Raw genomic sequence first — 20,933 nt, forward strand, 5'->3', positions numbered from 1 at the left:
AGATCCACCAACCCTCCGAGTGGACAGTCCGTTCCACTTGAATCCCCTTCGTCAACCTTTCCATTTCCAACTTCATTTTGATCGCAGCACAATGCTTCTGTTCCTTTCATGGTTGCCTATCAGGACGCACTGAATTTGTGGAACTGGGTGATAAGATACACAAGTGACTTTGTCGCGCATTGCGCACATGGGAGCACCTTTTTACGGAATAGGGATTTTCCCCTTGAGTTTAAATCTCGAAGATGTCGGCAGCAACCTTGGTGCACAATGATGCGCCCAATTCTACCCTTTTCGATGGCTCAGGCAATCGACGTTCGGCATGCGATCGATGTCGAAGTCAAAAGATACGCTGCGAACGTGGCTCCGATCCATTCCAGTGCCGTCGTTGTGTGAAAGCCAATGTTGAATGTGTCACAGGTGTTGCTCTCAAGTCTGGTCGTCCACTGCAGCTGTATGGCACACAAATGTCGCAACCAAGTCTTGTTCAAGAGACTTATCAAGAATCCCCTGCAAACTTGAACAATCAGCAACCGTTGCCAGATTTTCCCACCCCGCCAGTGACCGCTTTTGACACACCTTTTGAAGCGAATCCCAATCCCAGCGACGGTGATATAGATATGCAACTCCTGGTCTCTCCTTTCGGGTTCAACTGTTTCGATGATATGTGGACGAACAATTTGGAGCGGCATACGACAGCTGCCAATTTAATTCAGCCCGCTACTGACCCCCGTACCAGTCAAAATGATGATCGACCTCCTCCTCCTTCCGCGTTGAATTTGCGCAACGAGTGTTGGAAGAAGCTGGCAGACCTGCATGTTCAGGTCCTTGGTGACCTGGAGATAGTGAAAGCGTGCACAACAGCCGACAAATGCACCACGTCGACTGCAAATCACGGGTCTGACCAGACGCACAATTTCCTTGTTGGCCGTATGCTAGACCATTCGGCAGCATTGCTTGATATCCTTAATTATTTTGAACCGGCCCCAACGGACACACCGCCCGTATCGAATGATGCTCGTTCGAGAATCACTCAAGCTTCCCCCAAAAGACCGCGCTGCGATGTCCCGACGATGTTTTCGCTTCTGTCATGCTACACCTGTCTTGTCCGCGTATACCGAACGATCTTCTCAAGTATCCAAGATTCAATGCCTGTTCTAATGAACTCGCCAAAACCAGTTCCTCAACTATTTCCTGGCATGAATCTTGGTGGCTTTCAACTCGAATCAAGAATTGATCTGCAAGTTCAGATACTGATTCAGGTCTCCGAGGATATGATGGCCAAAATCGAAGCCAAATTGGGTGTCGGCGACGATCCGGCCATCGTCAAAGGATGCATTTTCGACCGTGAAAGGGCATCAAAAATGCTCCGCATGATGCTGGAGGAAGAGGCTTGGGAGCAACCTCAATTGAACGAAACGCGAGGACACTGTGAGCCCTTGAGAAACATCCTGGCAAATCTCAAGGGCCTGAATCAGATGGAAGGGCGTCAGCGGTAACGGCTCAGTCTTATAGGGTAGTTTGAGACGAAAAAAGGATCGACATCCGATTCCGAGAAAGAACATCGGAGGGTTTCCACTCTTGGCTGGGAAGTTGTGAAGTCGCGTCTTCTTTTTTTTTAAAAAAAAAAAAAAAAAAACTTCAAGGCCAAGTTCCTTTTCCTATCAGCCTTCCACCAAGTCCCTACCGAACAAATTACTCTCACCATCCTAGCCATCAAGTCATCCCAAAACCAATGGCTGCGACACCTCCAGACAAGATAGGTCTCAGGATGATGTGGTGGTCACGCCTTCACCCACCAGCAGACCCACAAACATCTTTCTCGGGCAAGACGATCCTAATCACAGGCGCAAACGTGGGACTCGGATTTGAAGCCACCCTCAAGTTCGCCGCACTCGGTGCCACCCGTCTCATCCTGGGCGTGCGATCACTTCAACGCGGTGGAAAAGCCAAAGCCGAGATATGTCGACGAACCGGGTATCATCCGGGCAAGATACAGCTCTATCATCTTGACATGAGCAATTTCGCCTCAGTCAAGACATTCGCCGAGACGATCTCAAAGGAGGAACCTCGACTCGACGTCGCCGTTCTCAATGCGGGCATTGCCGCGGCGTCATATACGGTCAGCCCCGAAGGATACGAGATGTCACTCCAAATCAGTGTCCTATCCACCGCTCTGCTCGCCATCTTGCTCTTGCCGCAGCTGCGCAACTCAGCCACGCTGTCAGGAGCACCATCACACCTCGAACTCGTGGGCAGTGCTGCCCATCAGGATGTCAAAGCTGACGTCTTTGATTCTGCTGGAGGCGAACGAATTCTGGATCAAGTCAGCAAAGAATCATTCTTCGAAGCGACAAAACAATACTATGTCATTAAGCTCCTGCACATGTACGTTATGGGTGGCCTCGTGGAAGCCACCTCAACCTCAACATCGACGAATCACGACGACCCGAACGTCATCATCACCACAGTTTGTCCTGGTCTTTGTCGCACCAATCTCGGTCGCGACTTTTCGATTCTGGCCAGGATATTCGTTGGATTGTACCAGCTCATCTTGGCCCGTTCCGCTGAGGAAGGAAGCAGGACCTTGGTCAGTGGAGTCACCCTGGGAAAGGAAGCGCATGGAAAATTCTGGAGTCATGATGTGTTCTTTAGGTGAGTTCAATTCACTTATTTCACAGAGACTGGGATTGTGCTGACGTAACGGATAGGAAAGGAGAGCTTATCACGAATGCAGAGGGGAAAGCATTGCAAAACAAAGTTTGGGATGAGATTATGGAGGTCTTGAGGAAACAGGTTCCTCGTATAGATGAGGACTTGGTCCAGTGAAAGACGGGGCAGTGTGCAAATGACGGCCTCCAACGTCTGCCACCAGAAAGTGGTGGAAACCGCTCAATACGGCTGCTCTTCAATCTATCATTCGTGTACTCCTACAAATATATGCTTCCTTTCCATATGATATCCCGTGCTCTGGAACATACTGGTACTGGTACCAGTGTATATATCATACCGTAGACACTAGAAGATAGATGGATACCCCTAACATATTAGACCCGAGGTGATGCTGTCCATCCCATCACTGTGCTGCGAGTTGAAAACTCGCGTGGCACCAAGCACACGTACCGGGCCCTTGGCTTTATTGTCAAGCAGCGGTCTTGACGTAAAAACTAGGTGACGAAGCACCCCCGCAAAGCGTCTCTGGCTGGTTAAGATACGGCTCATGGCTGCTCATGATGCTCTTACGGTAATCGACAGCATCCCATGAATAACAGCCTGTAGCATCTGGATCTGAGAATCCGCACTCGCCGTCTTGTCGTTTATAGCGATGATGTAACGTTTTCGGCACCGAGATATGCCTAGTGCATCGGGGACGGTCTCTGCCGTGAAATCGTCGCAGCCAGTATATTTCTGCACCTGCTGGTTCGAGGTCGCTGAGTAGTAAGGACAACAGATGATGAGTTGGGGGTTCGTCTATTGTTCTAACAAACCATCGTAACATTAAAATCACTGGTCATAGTACTAGGACATAGTAACCGGTCACGAGAAAGATGTACTGCTAGGAGAGAAGCGGGGCAGAGATGGAGTAATTCAGGAACAAGGTAAGTAAGGTGGTAGACGCACCATTCTTTCTACAGTCAACCACAGGGAGAGGTAAGAGTACTGTGCCACCAGTGCGTTATCAGGGGAGTAAAAAAGCAGCAACGGAGACGACCTCGATGATGCCCTTCTCGTTGCCGATTCCCCTTTTTCTTGGCGCATATTAACCAAGAGAAGTCTGCTCCGCTCCAGGAATGTCTCGAGAGAGCGAGTCCTGGCCGCGAGTTTCGAACGACAGCGAGTGGCTCTGGAGCTGTCTAAGCAACAATTGAGCCTAGCTGTGTGAGCGTTGTCCGCAGGATGGAAAGGTACTTGGAAAACCCTAGTAAAGCCACACAATCGAGGTACCAAAATATCAAAATTGAGGCGCTCACATACCTTGGTCATTTGCGGGCTCTTTACCTCGTCGTCGCTCGATTCGCACTTTGCATAGACTTTCCTGGCGTTGTAGTGCCTATTTTGACTTTGAACCCCTCTTGTTGCTGCCGCCCGCCACTTCCTTCGTTGACGACGTCTGGCAAGCCCCTCTTGGGTGCGCTGAGTACCTCCAGACAACGCTCGCCCAACAAGGGCCAATTGGGTGTGCAGACAGTTCTAAACCCACTCTCTGTTGTCCAAATTTCTCTGCCAAGAGTCAGTCTCTCTCTCGAGACACTCCCGGAATTAAGCTCTGTAATTCTTTTTGAGGAGCCGTCATGCTATATGCCAAGAAATTGCCAGGAACAGAAATGAATTGTAGGTTATATTTTCTACGTACAGAAATTATTGTCAACAATTAGTCCAAAGGTCTTCGTGGCGCAGTGCGTAACTCGAATTCATTTGACTATGGATTGCAGCACTAACAACGAACAGATCGGTTAGCGGTAGGTTATACCATTTCCATTGGTTGACATAGCTAATGGAATAGCAGCGTCTGACGTAGGTACCATCTCAACTCTCTCAAACGTTCGAAATTGACAAAGAAACATTGTTAATCAGGAGGCTGGTGGTTCGAGCCCACCCGAGGACGATTAATTTTTTTCACTTTTTGTGTATCACAGGATACCAAGCCGTGCCAAGACGTAGGGTGCATAATATACGTCTCGCAGTCCACCCCTATCCGACTCCCAAGCTTAGGAAGTCAATATCGCTCTACACCTAGATAAGTACTTTTCTAAGCACTCTTTAGAGCCATTCGGCGAGCCGGCCTATGATATTGTGATTAAGGTATGTAGAAGCTAGGAATCTCTTTCAGTGATGATTTGTGGATGACAAGAACTTGTCACCAATGATTTTCGACTCTGGTAGTAATTGTCCGATACGACAGTAGTAGGTGTTGGAATTCTTGTCCTATTTCGAAGGGGTCCAGGGGACCGTCAGACTATATACTTTCGAAGCATGTACGAAGCGTACAACGCTTCCGCAGGTCTTTACAGGCCTTGGCGTCGCCACATATTACCAGATATTTGATATGCTGATATGCTGAAATACGATACGGGGGCCATATCGTTATATCAACATATCATATATCATTACCACTTTCGGTAATGGCCTTTTGTCTATATAGTCGTGGCCTCAACCCTCATAGTCCTACGTAGTCAACTTCGTTCATTATCACACCCCTACCATTAGATACATCGACTCGCTCTGTATCTACTGCTCCTTAGCCTTATACTCATAGTCCCTGACCTCCAACCCACGTGACACCCTCACGGTGTGATCCTCGAGACAATTGCCGGGCAGGAAGGCCGGGGGCAGAGAAGCAGGATACACACTTCCTTCCTTTTCTTCTGGTAAATAAGGACTGTGCAATTCAAGTCTCTGTGCGTTATTCTATAAAATCTGTTCTGTATATGGTTAATAGCCTTTTCGTTTCGTTGCGTGGCTTGTATTTATCGCAATTATGGGAGCTCTTCAGGATTCGCGCTTCACAACACCAGAATTTTATCAATTCAGCTCCGATGAAGATGATTTCAAGAGTGCTAGGGAATCTCTATCGCCTGTGAGCGATGTATCTGAAAACTGGACTGGTTTCTCTCCTGAAACCGCCGAAAACCCGATTGATGTCGAAGACGACGTATCTGTATCGTGTCCATCCTCTTACGGTGTATCCGACGACGAATCCGACATCCCTACCCCCAGAACACGTAATTCAAATGGCGAAAAGTATAAATGGGACTCTCTGGACTTAGCATTCGAGGCACTCCAGGAGTTTGCGGAAGAGAATGGTTTTGCTGTGAAAAAGCACAGTCGCAAGTTACGTGATGGTAGAGTGGTCGTACAATATATAAACTGTGTCCGTGGGGGTCAACGCAACACCACTAAAGTGTCATCGCCAAACCGAAAACGACGATCTAAGAGTGTGATTCTCGATAAACCGTGTCCTTTTCGAGTTTGTCGAAAGAGGAGAAGGAGACGCGTCACTGGAACCTCGAAACTCTGAATGGAATACACAATCATGTCGCCGTGGAGCGACCAACTGTCTTCCCGGTACACCGAAGAAATGCAAGAAAGAATAACCCTCGTTTGGTTCAACAAATTCACGCGGATGCAGAAGCTTTGATAGATACCAAGAGATCATGGTATTCGATTAGGAGAACTTTCCCTGAGGCCACGATTACGATGAAAGATGTGAACAATCAACGCCTCAAGTACGCTACACTACTAGACGGAGGTCTTTCTTCCATTCAGGCATTAATCCGAGACCTCGATGGCTCATTTTCGCATCAGGAAGTCATCGACGAGCATAACCACTTAGTACATATCGTATTATCTCAACATTCTTCGTTATAACTCCTCCGAAGATGGCCATACGCTTTGGCAACTGATTGTATATACAAGACTAACCGCCACGGGCTCTATCTCTATCAGATTGTAGGTGTTACGGCTCTTAACACCTCTTTTATCGTCAGTCAGGCGTTTCTATCCTCTAAGGACACAGAAGCTTATTTATTCGTTCTACGATGGCTTCGTGATTTCTACATAAAGATGGATTTACCTCTACCAGCATCAATTACCACAGACAGAGCCAAAGGCCTCTTCGCGGCGCTTCAAGTGGTGTGGCCGGAGGTCAAGCATCTCTTGTGTATTTGGCATATCAACAACGACACCTATATCAAGTACGAGTGAGCCGGAGCCGTCTCCCTCAAAAAGACCTGCTTTAACACACCACCCAGCCTCTGTTGAGACGATCCTGACGCCTCTAGACGACTTAGTGCCTCCTCCGTTGTATCTCATCTCTATGGGGGATGACATCGAACTTGGAGGCTTTCGCATGGCTTCGGAACTCGTGAATTGGGAGCAATATCACGGACTTAGGGGCGCCTCGTTCGCTCGCCAGGAGAAGAATGAAATGGCGTGGTGTCCGGACCCTCAGGCCTTTAAACACCGTCCTAAAGAGGATTACGAATGGTCAAGCGACGAGGAGGACTTCTTCGCCGACTTATGGGACGACAGGATTGTGAGTGAATCGGCGCGGAGCGATTTACTAGCCATTCGCAGAAGCATTGTGATGAATCAACTATAGCTTCAGAATAAGCGGCGACAACGCCCTACGATTGATCCACGACTTCTAAGTGTGGATCCTCCTACTAACCACCAACTTGAGGAAGCATTTGGGGGCGCCAACGAGCCTCAGGAGAGTTCACGAAAGTCTCAGAGACAGCGTAGGCGGAAGAGACACGTCGATGAAGTAGATGATGGTATTTGATGCCGATTCATGGCAGGTGGCCTTTTGTAGCTTGCGCCCCGCTCAGATAGATTCAATCAATCCTTTCTCTCTCGGCCCTACAGAGGGTGACCAATCGAGCTTGTCAGCGTGGTCCGTAGACTGGATCCGATGGGCGACGGGGGACTTCATTGAATCCAATGCGTGGATCATGTTAAGTATGATCAATCGACCTTGTCAGGGTGGTCTATAGACTGGATCCGATGGGCGACGAGGGATTTCATCGGATCCAATTCATGGACCATCTCGAGTGCGATCAGTAGAGCCTGTCTAGGTGGTCCACAGACTGGATCCGATGAAATACCACGACCCATCGGATCCAATCCATGGATCATCTCGACGTCGAGGCTTGCCCCGTTCACGCTCGGTTACGAACCATCTCGAGTGTGATTAATAGAGCTTCTCTAGGTAGTCCACGGACTGGATCCGCCGATACCTTATCATAAGAGATACTCGATAGGCTTTGTCGATTTTGTCGAAAACCACCCTGCCTCTCGCCATCGAGTTTAAGTGTAGCCCAGTCGAGGGTAGAGGGATCCTTATTAGGTAAAATGAGTTTGGGAAGGACAAGCGTTGAGAGCTTGGGAGCTAAAGAGCAGCAGGGCGTTGACGCTGCAGTGAGCAGAATAAGTCACGTTCCAACGAAAATCTAAGCCGCAACCACCAAGTAGAAGGAGAACATGTCGCGAGTGAGAGACAGGGTATTTTGTGTCCAGGAGGGCAGGCTGCTCTTCCATCGGGCACTCGAACGAAGTAGGCGGAAATCCATCGTTGCCCCTCAAGAGAGTAAGCAACACAGGAGGAGCCCAACCGAGCAGTCCGGGCGGATTGGAAAGGGAGGCCGGATTAGGATCCTCCAGCGTCCCAAATGGATCCCGTCGTCTAAAGTTGACCAGAGTTGATGTTTTAAATGAAGAGTAACGTCAAGACTCAGGGAGCGGAAGGGTGAGCCGGTTTTTCGCGCACTACCAAGGTATGAGACTTTGTTCGAGCGCGGGGTTGAAGGCCTCAATGCAACTGCGAATGGTGATACGACCATGGCGAGGGCATGGAGGGTCTTGTCCTTGGCCCCATCGGTCTAGGTCATCCATATTTTGATAGCCAAGCGCCTCACGGCATCCGCGGGAGAATTTCTCATGGCACTCCACGAAGAGAAAGACATTAGACGGATTATGGGACAACCGCATCACCGCGGAGCTTTGATAGAGGACATATAACGAAGGATGGCATAGGGGATGGGAATAGACATTAGAAACACCGGAATCGAACGTTCGCCGGGCTGAATGGACCTGATCTTTGGCCCAAAGGTCCTGAACGAGTTGTTAGGTCACCAGGATCACCTCAGTCTGTGCTACCATACGGTCAAGTCTCTTACGCCACGGTCGATCGCAATCCTGCACACTTCCCAAATAACTGCCAGAGTGTTCGACGAGGGTTCCATGTTCACGGGTGGAAGGAAGATCTAAGTGTCTGCTTGTCTGAAAAAAATGCGGACAGTTAGAGAAAGCCCACTGGCACTGTCAAACTGGTTGCAACTCGAGATGTATTGAATGCTCTGCGCTCCTCAAATGAGTGCGGGATAAAGCCCATCTATATATCTATCTACGAGTTGTACGCTGGCGTCGTTGCCTGTTAATGGTGTTGCACGCCGGGAGGTGTATGTTACAGAATGGGTTGGCTTGCCATAATCGATAGGTTACCATTCGTTCAACGGGCACCTTCAGGACTTACTATATTCCGACCAGAAACGAACCTCGCCTCTTTTGTTTTATTATAATTTACGGGGCTGGTGGCCTATCGAGATCAGCTACTAACCATTCGCGAGGCAGTCTCCGAAAAGGCATCGTACACTGATCTAGATATGATTATATCAAAATATCGTTCGGCCAATTACGCTTGCGTCCCAAAATGTGGCTATGCGGAACGAATTTGATCTGAATTAGTTCTTGTCTGAATCCTCGGCAGTGCTGGATGCACAACTGGGATTACCCCAGAATTCTCGAGCTCGGCAGGCCTCCCACCTGAAGTTCTGCTGGACAACGATAGCAGACCGCCATTTCAATCGACAAGATACTGACCAGTGGGACGACTATGTTCATGTAAGTAAGATTCCGCGAATATCTCACAGACTTCTTCAAGGCAGATTGAATAGTCTTGTAATGATTTTGATTTCAACAATGGGGAAAATCCAGGACTAGCGTCTCCACCAGGAAATGTCGTCGATTTCTCTGAACCATTCAAGCTTTCAGTAAGCTTGTCGGTCTCTATTTTAAGCCTGCAGGCCCCAACCTTAAGCTTCGGCCCCAGATATTTGCCTTCAAGGTTACGTTGATGGACATGTTTCAACACCAGCAGGGACTAAAATGGGCCTCAACTTCTTCCCTGGACACTGGGATCCTACGAAACTCTGTCCCGAGCGTTGACGCAGTGCAATCACCAACCTTCCACATCTTCATGCCTTTACCATGTGTCGCCAGCCGAATATGCTGTTCTCAGCAATACTAGCATGTCTCTGGCTTTCCTTGGGATCAGTACACGCTGCTGCCTCCCCTCTGGTTCTGGATCTGGTTGCAGAGCACCGAACAAGATGGAACCACAACTCACGTCTTGCTCGGCGCAGAAGCGGTCCCGTCGCCGTTGACATCGACGGCACCGCAGTCTCCTACTATGCGAATGGTTCGCTTGGAACACCTCCGCAGGACATCCGATTCATTGTCGACACCAATTCAGCAGATCTTCTTGCTCTTGCACGGGCAAATCCAGCTTGCGATGGAGGCGCGTGCTCATATGGCGGCACGTACAAACCAAACTCGTCAAGCACCTACAATTATGTGACAAGTAATTTCTCGATCACGTTCGAAGATGGGTCCACTTCTCGGGGGGACTATGCGACTGATAAATTTACGATTGGAGGCACCGAAATAGATAAAATGAAATTCGCGATTGGATATGATGGAAATTTGACCGGTGAGAAACAAAGTCGTTGCATGCCGAGAACAGGATAACTAAAAGAAATGAAGATCCCATCCTAGGCATTGGCTACATTGGACTGGAACAAAGCAAGTCATCCTATGCCAATCTCCCTGTTCGCATGTTCAACAAGGGTCTTTCCAACATCGTTGGCTATAGCCTATGGTTTCAGAGACCGTCAAAATCAAGTTCTTCCACAGCACGGCTCGTTTTCGGTGGGATTGACACAAATCAATTCTACGGCACCCTGGAAACGATTCCTATCGATATGAAGCAACTTCAATATCAGTACGTCACGGTTCAGCTCTCTGGCCTTGCCGTGACAACGGGCAATCAAACCACGAATATTACAAACTCTCCCAGAGACATTGTCCTGGACTCTGGCACTACATCTCTTGTCCTTCGCTCCAAACAAGTGTCCAAGATTGGAGATTTGATCGGTGCAATCAATGACACCTCCATTGGCGGTTATTACGTTAAAAAATACGCTGAGCTTGATAATAGTACGGTTGTCAATCTGAGATTCGGCGCAACAAACATATCTGTCCCACTCCCGGATCTTGTCCTGGCCTACAATGACACGTGGGCACTTCTTGATGTGTTCGCGTCTCCAGATCCTTCAGGCATCGAAATCCTCGGCTTACCATTTTTCCGCAACGCCTACACGGTATTTGACTACTCGCACAACCAGGTATCTCTAGCACCACTTGTTCATGGAAATACAGCGTCCAATGTCACGATGATAAATCAAAATGGCGTTGCTGGTCTGACAGGAGTTTCCTTGTCTGATAATTCCAGCGGTGGCGATGGCCTTTCGACCGGGGCCAAGGCCGGAATAGGAGTCGGCGTTGCACTTGGTGTTCTACTGATCCTGGGCTTGATCTTATTCTTTTCCTTCCGCCATCGTCGATCCAAACGCAAGGCTGCTGCGAAAGACGACAACCCCAACGGGATGGGTAAAGCCGAACTCCCCGCGGCCGAGAACGAAAGACCGCTCGCCGAAGAGTATGGTTCCAATCTACCACATCAACCCGGTGGCGAATTGTCTGGTTCTGTACAACCGCCACCAGCTGAGCTGTACCCTGGCCTGGGCAATTCTGGAAAAGATGGTCAACATTTCGAACCGCAGGAATTACTGGGTGATGTGCCCAGACCTCAGGAGTTGGCTACGGAACATAATCTGTCAGGTGCTGGAGAACAGCGCGGTGTAACGGACAGCGCAGTGTCTGATTTGAGCGGAGCGACACCTAGTCGAGTGGCGGAATAGATCGTGATGTGAAAATCTATACTATACTTGAATATTATGTACAGGGATACATTGATATATATGTACACCAAGCCTTCGAGGAGTGGAAACCCCACGGAGAGCATTGATTGACTTCCAACTCCGAGATTTTTCAGTTCCAAGTCCCAGGGAAACTTGGCCCTCGAAGCACTGTACAATCAACCATTTCGTCAGATACCACCGACAACCTTTCTAGACTCTTTTTGGATATTGATATTCTGCGACCGACGAATCACAGGCTGAACTTTCATTGACCAATGTATTTCTCTCCTCCTTCTCTTTCTCAACACCCGGCAATTTGCCACACACTTCGGATGTCTTTCGAGTAGGGGTTGACTCGGAGGAATGCCCGGAACTGAAGGGGATTCTCTTGCGAGGAAAAGCAATATCCTGCCATGTTCGCTCTATCCATATGTAGGCCCCTCCCTCTAGATCTTGTGTGGAGTCCATGATTTCTGACTCTTCCCCTACCCCCGATAGAGTCAAGCAGTTTCTTTCCGCGAAGGTGACATCCAACCGATGCTTGATCACAACAGCAAAATACTTTTGCTTATCCCCAAGCAATCGGCGTATCAGATTTCTTTGAGGTCAAAGCGCATCCATGCCCATCCACCGACGCAGCTCTGAGTTCCCCAGCCAAATGCTCGGACACCCTTCCTATGGTAGCACGGTGAATTGGGATCGGTCTCGGCCTTAGCTATTCGGGCAATATGGTAGAGGAACTAACACTGCCTGGAGGCATATGTCTGATGTTCGTTTGCTCCATGGGACGTCATCTCTGTCCTACCCACTTTGGATTGCACATTCTAAGGGCCTCTTTGAGAACGGCGTTGAGATATGGGAGCTGTTTCAGAGCTTGCAATGTCTCTGGAGGAGGTTTGTTGACGACTCCCGTAAGTGCTGTGGCCGTAGTTTCGCTTGCAGCGTTTAATATGACGTCGTCTGGAGTCAAGCCTTCTTCTCGATCTTCGCTCCGGAGTAGCTTTGATACAATGCCTGTTCGATCGATAGCAGAACTGGGTGAAAGTCGACGTTTCAGTTTTTGCCGCGGCGCGTTGGCGGTAGTCCATTTGTTGCTTGATGATTTCTTTCAGGATAAGGAATCCTGCTAGAGGTTGATCGGGATAAGTTTGATGGATAGATAATGAAGCTTGATAGCCGCGGCCATTTGAGCCATCCAGTCCTCATATTCGCACTTCTCGAGGCAACTAAATGACTCCCCAAAAGAAAATCGCCGATAAATATCAAACCAAATTTAACGATGTTGACAGTGGTTGGCCGAAGATCGTTCACGTAGTTTGTTGATGCAAAGACTGACGTATTCTTGAAAAAGATTGCTGTAAAACAGCTCTCTCGCTGAACGCAGGGTTCTTTCAAGATGGGCTCCCGACCCGATGCTCCAGCTTATGCATGCCTCATCATTCTGACCACGACTGCAGTCGAACTCACGTCGCATTATGAAGGCGCCCTTGCCGTAAGCGTCATCGCCCCACAGTATATCCGTTTTTCTTTTTGCCAAAATCCGGAGATTTAAATGTAAAAGGTCGAGGATGAAACGTGCTCAGATTGCTTCCAGCGGGAGGCCTTGCGGCACCTCCCACAGCCGCAGTTTAATATCTGCCGGGATTCTCTCCTTTTGTGCGGAAGATATTCTCACCTAATTACGCTGGCCCAGCCGAAGCCATTGTTTCCTTTATTTTCGTGAATCTGTGACCCCATTATTGGGCATGGCGGATCACAATGGGAATAAGAACAGATTCAGATCATCTGAGGTCAAATCGGATCGAGCGCCTAAGTCGCCAGGCACGAACACTGGTCCCCATTCAGGATAGAAATAAAACGCGGTACAGAAATTTCCCGATTGCGTTTAAACCATTCTATTGCTATTCATGGTGGAGTACGACTTGCTCCTTCGAAAGATGTATATTTCGGGCTGCAACTTGAACATGAGAAGGTTGTTGCCTAGCGCAACCCACCTAAGGACCCAAAAGTGAAGATTTCAGACTACTTCAACGCCACACAGAAAACTAGTACTGGCAGCATTTATTATGTATAACTTAATACTAGCAAGGCATATCATGATAAATCATCCCTCGTTTCAAAATTTCGTCCACCATCCCCATCCTACATACAAAAAAATTTGAAAACGAGGTAAGTTTCAAGTCCATGGCAGATCCCAAACTTTGAGCTGGTCCGGGTGTAAAAATATTGAATCAATCTGTACTTGATTCCCGTTCTTCGAATTGTTCTTCTTCGTCTTCTTCAAAGATTGCGGGATCTGGAATAATTCGTCCCTGCTCGTCGACACCTGGCTGTACGTCCTGTGGATCCTGACGATGTATACTTCTTCCCGTAAGCGCAAGCCTTGCAGTATCATCATCCTCTAGTCGAATGTCCGGTAAAGCGAGCGCAGCGAGCGACCCTGGCCGAAATTGATCTCTCAATCGCTGGATTCTGCGAATCAAATCCCTTGCTAGAGCACCCATATCTTCCAACTCTTGAATATCGTCAGGATTTCCTCTTGTTGGAGCATCCAATTCCGAGGTGGACGCACCCATATTGGGTGCATGACCCATTCCCGAGAACTGCATATTGAGACTCGAAAAAAACTCAACCAAGCCATCGATTGCTTCGTCGGAACCCATCCTCCTCTCTTCAAGAGGTTTGCGAATTTTATCTTTCCTCTTCTTCAATTTCTTAAGGGAGTGTGAAAGAGATTGAGAATTGAGAAACGCCTCCGACTTCCTCTTGCATTTTCCTGACAGCATTCTGTCCCATCGACAATTTGGACAGAAAAAGTATGGGGTTTCGGAAGCCGCATTGACAGGATTTCCTTGGGTGGTGGATACTATGTTTGATGACACAGTTACGAGATCACCATCGCTTTGTGGATTTCGACATCCTTTGCAGGGACAGGGGGGATCCATAGCATCTGCACAGTCACCGCAAACTTGGACCTTGCATTCCACACATTGTCTCATGACCGCTGTACATCGTCTCCTGTGGTCGGTGGGGGAACGTGTCATCGGACAGAAGAAGGCTTGACAGCCTCGCCATTTGGGTATGGGTGATTCGTGCGATCGATTTGGAGCAGAGTTTGGTTCGGGGGTTGGTGGAATTGAATGTGTCGATGGTGTAGGAGATGTCGATCTGGACAGAGGACCGGTGCTGTTGGAAGCAGGTGACAATGGTCGATTCATGTTGGGTAGATCATCATCCGCCCTAGGAGTTCGCAAAGTCCTTAAAAACTGGCCAAACTCCGCGTTCAATGAAGCCGCTTCACGCACAGAACGTTCGTAGCTTTCAGACGGTGTCAGTGCGGGAAATGGATTCGAGGATGGGCCTTCGCCGAGAGCGGATAGTCTTTCACGAGATTTCGGACTGTCGGTAGGAGTGGCGCTTCCTCCTTCCACCAGATTACCTCCATCAATGTGTTGCTTCGATGGGAGCTTTTCTTTTCGATGCCGCATCAGCGTGGCCAGAAGCTTCAGAGCCTTTTGTCGAGACTTGTAACCTTGTTTCTCCAGGAGGAGGTCTTTGTATCCACAAATCCGGGCCTTGACCCGATCACCGATGTCGTGTTTGAGACATAGTGGTGTTGAACAAGCCTTACATTCGAGTTTCCAATGTTCGGCACTGTAACATTCATCACATAGAATTCTCGGCACGGAGACTGGAGAATGTTCCCCTGGACTCAGAGATCCCACCGTTTGGAACAGATCGTCAATGGAAGACCAACGACCTCCGGGGCCTTCGTGGGCATTACCTTGCGAGGATGATCCGGGAATTGGATTGTCGAGGGTTTCGAAATCAGGTCGATCAGGATTGAATTCAGGATCTTCCCATCCGTGTCCAGACCGAAGTGGTGCGGCACGGATGCAGTCGTTGTCTCGATTTGAACCGTTCCCAAAAGAAATTCCCCCCCCCCCGGAGAACACCGGTTCGGTACAGCACCATTTGAATTTGATGTTGGGAAGAACATTGGCACTGAGATTTGGATTGCCGTCGACCACTCCATTATTGGGAGGCAAATCCTGATCTTGCATGGAGCACGGAGATACAGCACAACCAGGCGCCCACCAAAATTTGTTCCTCTCTTCTTCCGGCGCATGCTTATTCCGTAAATAGGGCCGGTCGAATGCGCAACTGGCACATAGAGTTTTTCTGCATCCTGTGCAGTGCATCATTATGGAGCATTGTTCGCATCGCTCGAGGATTTCTTCAGAACAGTTGTGACAAGTGATGTTTTCGACAAATTGTGTGTGGGATTTCCGAAGGTGGTTTGGTACTGCTTTGGATTCGCGTCCTGTTCCAACGGGTTCACCGTTGATGGCTTCTTCATCAAATTCCCAAGCTCGGCAGTCCCTTTTTCGTTTTCGAACGAGCGAGTCGGATTTCGACTGTTCGGCGGGACCGAGCCAATTTCGACTTCGCCACAGGCGGTCATAAACCACCCACACCTCCCTTGGGTCTTGTGGCATTCGCATTTTGACGTATCCTCGTCGACGATAACAACGTGCTCCAGGCGTGGTACACCAAGCTGTATCGGTCCAAATTCCGAGTTTGTGGCATGTAAGAACCAATTCATGGGTAGGTTCGCTATCACTTTCCTTGCGGGCCAAACTACTGGGTAAATACGGTCTCCTCCTATGGTGCCGACACCGGTATGTGTACAAGCTCTTCAATGCAAGTGATTCGAAACCGGGTGGACCGCCAGCGGCCGGGGATTCTCGTGCCAACGCATGCATTTGGAGCCATGGATTGATATGGTATTTCAAAGAGACATTTTTGCACCCTCGGACCGACACATGGAGAAGAGTGTCTCTCCTCAGAATCAGAACGGTAGAAGTCAACGTGGCCCCACTGACGGCGGTGTTGTCTAATTCGAGGCTGACCAGTCTTGTGCTGAAAGGATTTATCACATTAAGAAGGATCTGATCGAGAGCATAATTACTTGATTGGCGCTGCGTCTGGCCCGAGTTGTGGGTGGTGGCAATTAAAGAGAAGGGTGCGGCTTGGTATAGCCGCCATGATATGTACCGCCACGAGGTGGGAGATCTGGAGAAGAAATCTCGCAGATAGGATGAGGTTTGGTAGAGTCGGAAAATGGTCTCAGTCGGTACTTGGGCTAGTAGAGATTCAAGGATAGGCGGATTGCAGGTGATTAAGAGCTCGAAGGGACTAGGGTTTGTTCGAGTAGGCACCGGTGTGTCCATACTGAGTAATGCGTTGGAATTGGTGTTTTTGGCCAGGACGGTGAGAATATCGAAGACCGCGTACACATATTTTTTGGGGCTTCAAGAGGTCGAGCGGATGGTGCGATGGAAGATTTGGAAAGAGAGAGTAGTGATGGCCATGGAACAGACGTATTTTCTTGAGAAGGCTGCCTTGATGTTCGCTGTACAAGTGTCATCGCCAAAAAAAAAAAAACCCCAAGGCAGACTGATTTGTAGAAAGGCGCAGGCCGGTCATGTGACGAGCGGCCCAATCGAACGGCGGCAGCCTTGCACCGTACTAGTAATCTAAGCTCCAGGAATGCATCGGGTTTCGGGGCACCGGTCAGAAAAAAGAACCAATACTTTGATTGAAATATCGATACATTCGGAAAGATGGTCCAAAAGCAACACACCAGGGGACCGTCGCCCAATGCCCCTTTGCCTCCTTTTACGTAGCGCCCGAATTGCTTCTGCTCAAATATCTCGGCCTTGGATGCAGCTCTCTATATTCTCAGATCATGACATTAATATTGTGTTCCTCAAATTTAAACCATCCCATCCCATCCTATCTCCCCTTTCTTTTTCTTTTTTTAATGCGCCAACAGATGACACCGACTCCTAGGAACCAAGTGCCGCTAACCTTGCGATCTTACCTTTCAGACCAATGGAAGGCCCACCGATTTCGCAGGATATGCTAATAATCTCCTGATTCTTTCGTCTTGATCATACATCAGAAATGTGATGATGGCAATACATTCCGTCCTGCTTCTTCCACTTATCCACCATTGTTGAATCTCACTCATTCTAGCCAGCCAGTGAGCTAGAATGATCAGTGCCCGCTTCTCACGTATTCGCAAGAGATTGTAGAATCTGTCGTCGATCACCCCCACGAATGTGATTAGTTTGTTAAAGATATTCATGCTTGGCCGCAACAGGCGCAAGAAGAGCAAGTATTCCAGAGGCGTGTAAAAGGGGTTCTCTTCGCGTGACGTTTCCTTGGTCACCTCACATAGTTCAAGAAACAATGCATGCTCTTCATCTCCTTCCGGAACGTCTAAGAAAAGTGGTGCGACTGGTTTCAAGTCTGAATCCCTCAACACCGGGCTCCAAATCGACTCCCATAGAGTCTCTCCCAACTCCAACCACAAGGCTTGGAATCCATGTTGGATGGTCAGCCATTTCATATACTCGTCTCTTTTCTCTGACGGTGCGTATACAAAACTTTTGCTGGGATCTGGCATGGGATCGGCAAGCATGAACTGGTGGACGCAGATCAGCATAATCGTGGAAAGAAGAGCGTCCATGTTCTGCTTGTTGGCACCAGAAGCGATTTCGTTGCGAAATAGTCGCAAGGCTTTTTGCCAGTGATATGCGTCCGCCAGCTTGTTCTGTTTGTGTTGGATAGGGTGTTGAGCGGCAGGAAGAAGATGACAAAGATGAGCCGCCGAGATTCCGTTAATAGCGTGCATCAGATATGGCTTTTCCAGGACGATATTGTACATGCTGTACCGAATGATCTGTTGCCCCATGTCTGATCCCATAGAGCAATAGGTAACCGTATCGAAATGATGGAGAGTTTGAAAAATCGGTGTCATCCGGTCTGGTAGCTCGTCTGTGCAAGGGAATATCGGATTAAGTCCTGGGCGGAGAGGAGTCAACGACCTCATATGGTTGATCTTGACGAGAGCGCCGGCAGACGAATCATTTGATCCACTAGACAGAAGACCGTGTTCCTCACCTCTAGGCAAAATAAGGTTACCCTTGATGGACAATTGGTCTCTGTTGTAGTCACAGTCCAGGCCGTGGCTTTGGCACTTCAGGCATCCGCCATCCTTGTTTTCGTCACACTAGCCACTTCATTAGGTCCGCTCCAGCCTTGCCAACACCCCTCAAGGTGGCACTTACCTTGATTCGGCGCTGCTTACACGTCTTGCACCCCGTACGCGACTTTTTGTGGGACTTTCTGGCATGAAAGGCGGTCTTGGTGGTGGGCGATATACCAAGATCTCGAGGAGCCGACTTTAGTGGAACTCTGAAGACGGTCTGCATGAGTTTCTGGTGGTCGATCTCGGCATGCTGCATGTTAGCGGCCCAGTGATTCCGTGGCATGGCCTAGTGGCAATTTTGTGACGAGAGATCGTTTGTGAGGTGCGGGAGAAAATTAGGAGTCGGGAAAGAGGAGGGGAGGAGGAGAAGCGATATTTGCCCTTCTAGACATTAGGCTGCCACATTAGGATGCTAGCTCGCAATATCGATGACTCGACCATTGAGATACGGATGATCGTTTTGAGATCGAGTCTAAATGTGGGAAAGTGTCGTATCCGGGTACAAGTTCTCTACAAATTTCCGCACCCTGATTCGCAGATGCGGATTGACTTTCCACCTTGAGATTGGCAGAATCGGCCTGACCGGGAGGCTTTGTGAAGCAATATCTATAGCACAGTGTTAATAAATGCGTCTCATTCTCCTGTCCGCAGCTGTACATCTAAGTATGCCTGTCCGAATCTCCCTAATGCTACCCAAATGCTGCGTATGCGAGATGCAAAGCCTGTCACCGCAAATCCAATGCCGTATCTCATGCTGCATCCAAAAGCTCTCTCCCCTCTAACCTTAAAAAAGAAAAAAAAAAGATGTGGCTAGAGAACCTTCATCCCAAACAACAGCCGTCACTGGCTCTTCTTCTAAACGCCCCTTGGAAAAACTCCATCATGGCGGTATAGTGAAATAAGATACCTGCCACAACTGCAATGTGCCAAATGTTGTGACTGCCTCCAACATAGTCGAATAGGCCGGGCCACCATTTTTCGGGCACTCGACTTGCATAGATTACGGCTCCCGTGAAATAAACCATCAGACTCTTGGTCACTGGGGCATAGAAATAAAAGGTCCAAGCGGCTCCTCGAGTATAATTCAACTGCAACACGGGGGCAAATCCGGTCACGGCAAGCGTGACATAGAATGCCACACGAGCCCACGCCATGTCGGCCCGATTAAAGCTTTCCCGCCACGGCAGAATGACTCCAGCTATCCCGAGAATCGTGGTCAAGGTCATATAGATGGCGCGCGACACGGGCTCGCAATAGAATGCGGTCCATTCCGTGCTCAGAATACTGGCCGCGACCAGAAATGAAATCCCGGTATAGTCGACACAAGCAAATCGGTCGAGCAAGCATTTATCGGCTATGCTGTTCATCGTGTGCCACATGGTGGAGCAGATCAGGCATTTGCAAGCCGCGACAAAGAAACATGCTGCGACCAGAACGTCCCACTTGCTTGACAGGGGAAATGTGGGTGACGAAGGATAGTAGTAAAAGGCGACAGCGAGAACGATCACCAAACCAATACCATGTGACCAAATATTGACCAACTCGTTCGAAGGTCGAAACATGGAAGTGACGCATTCGATTTTGGTTTTGTTGAATCGATAGCCGCGGATAATGTGTGGATTGTTTCTCCAGGGAATCGGCAGATCTTCGTAACGTATTAGCCGTGTTTCGGCCGCACGGCTCAAAGCATGGGAAATGGATTCGGCAAGCAAGTCTTTTGCGCGAAGAGCTTTGTCAAAGCCTTCTTCCAGCATCTCTCGCGTCGCATTGAGGGAATCGTCCATTTTTCTCCAACCCGAGTCGAGCAGTTGCTTCTTCCGGGCGTGAGCCCGAGATTCCAGTTCTGCCAGAAATGACTCCATCAATCGCATGCCCACCTGGGCCCGGTGTTCCAGCGTCTCTCGAGTCGGCAAGAGGTCATGGTACCGCGTCTCCAAGGTTTCAACCAGGATACAGGCACGTTGACGAGCTGCACCCCAGAGAAGCTCACCCGAGTGATACGGTGAACATGAGTCTCGCACATCCTTCAAAGCATGGTAGGCGCGCTCTAATTGGGCATCGAAATGAGGAAGACTTTCTTGCCGATATTTTTCCAACCTGTCCAACCTGCTCTTCAGCTCGGTAAGGAACAATTCAACCCTCACAAAAACAGCGTCGGCATTGCAGATACTTGACTGCCGGCGTCTCGAAGTATTGTAGGAATGTCGTCGACCTCGAGGAAGTAATTGGGTGCGCTCATCGTCACGCGACGTACTGGAGGCTCGGCTGGACGAAGGGGATTCGATGGTGACCGTAGCCACCGTGCAAGACATGTCGCTATTGCGACTTCATGCGGA

General features: G+C 49.0%; 7 protein-coding genes across 7 annotated transcripts; 4 read left to right on the forward strand and 3 right to left on the reverse strand.

The window, feature by feature from the left end:
* Window positions 1-242: 242 nt before the first annotated feature.
* On the forward strand, window positions 243-1,496 carry Z518_04638 (uncharacterized protein; the record flags this gene model as incomplete). The annotated part of the gene is made up of 1 exon (XM_013418344.1): window positions 243-1,496. One exon carries the CDS (start codon window positions 243-245, stop codon window positions 1,494-1,496), a length of 1,254 nt encoding a protein of 417 aa, XP_013273798.1.
* A 236-nt stretch (window positions 1,497-1,732) lies between these two features.
* On the forward strand, window positions 1,733-2,826 carry Z518_04639 (uncharacterized protein; the record flags this gene model as incomplete). Its single annotated transcript, XM_013418345.1, has 2 exons — window positions 1,733-2,652; window positions 2,709-2,826. The coding sequence occupies 2 exons, from the start codon at window positions 1,733-1,735 to the stop codon at window positions 2,824-2,826; spliced, it is 1,038 nt and encodes a 345-aa protein (XP_013273799.1).
* A 3,988-nt stretch (window positions 2,827-6,814) lies between these two features.
* Z518_04640 (uncharacterized protein) lies at window positions 6,815-7,099 on the forward strand (the record flags this gene model as incomplete). Its single annotated transcript, XM_013418346.1, has 1 exon — window positions 6,815-7,099. The coding sequence occupies one exon, from the start codon at window positions 6,815-6,817 to the stop codon at window positions 7,097-7,099; it is 285 nt and encodes a 94-aa protein (XP_013273800.1).
* Window positions 7,100-9,765: 2,666 nt separating this feature from the next.
* On the forward strand, window positions 9,766-11,537 carry Z518_04641 (uncharacterized protein; the record flags this gene model as incomplete). The annotated part of the gene is made up of 2 exons (XM_013418347.1): window positions 9,766-10,267; window positions 10,321-11,537. The coding sequence occupies 2 exons, from the start codon at window positions 9,766-9,768 to the stop codon at window positions 11,535-11,537; spliced, it is 1,719 nt and encodes a 572-aa protein (XP_013273801.1).
* A 2,231-nt stretch (window positions 11,538-13,768) lies between these two features.
* On the reverse strand, window positions 13,769-16,771 carry Z518_04642 (uncharacterized protein; the record flags this gene model as incomplete). The annotated part of the gene is made up of 1 exon (XM_013418348.1): window positions 13,769-16,771. The coding sequence occupies one exon, from the start codon at window positions 16,769-16,771 to the stop codon at window positions 13,769-13,771; it is 3,003 nt and encodes a 1,000-aa protein (XP_013273802.1).
* A 656-nt stretch (window positions 16,772-17,427) lies between these two features.
* On the reverse strand, window positions 17,428-18,853 carry Z518_04643 (uncharacterized protein; the record flags this gene model as incomplete). The annotated part of the gene is made up of 2 exons (XM_013418349.1): window positions 17,428-18,618; window positions 18,677-18,853. The coding sequence occupies 2 exons, from the start codon at window positions 18,851-18,853 to the stop codon at window positions 17,428-17,430; spliced, it is 1,368 nt and encodes a 455-aa protein (XP_013273803.1).
* A 565-nt stretch (window positions 18,854-19,418) lies between these two features.
* On the reverse strand, window positions 19,419-20,909 carry Z518_04644 (uncharacterized protein; the record flags this gene model as incomplete). Its single annotated transcript, XM_013418350.1, has 1 exon — window positions 19,419-20,909. The coding sequence occupies one exon, from the start codon at window positions 20,907-20,909 to the stop codon at window positions 19,419-19,421; it is 1,491 nt and encodes a 496-aa protein (XP_013273804.1).
* Between the last annotated feature and the right edge of the window lie 24 nt (window positions 20,910-20,933).

The sequence above is a fragment of the Rhinocladiella mackenziei genome (genome assembly GCF_000835555.1).
Source record: "Rhinocladiella mackenziei CBS 650.93 unplaced genomic scaffold supercont1.3, whole genome shotgun sequence".
In the NCBI taxonomy this organism is placed as follows: domain Eukaryota; kingdom Fungi; phylum Ascomycota; class Eurotiomycetes; order Chaetothyriales; family Herpotrichiellaceae; genus Rhinocladiella; species Rhinocladiella mackenziei.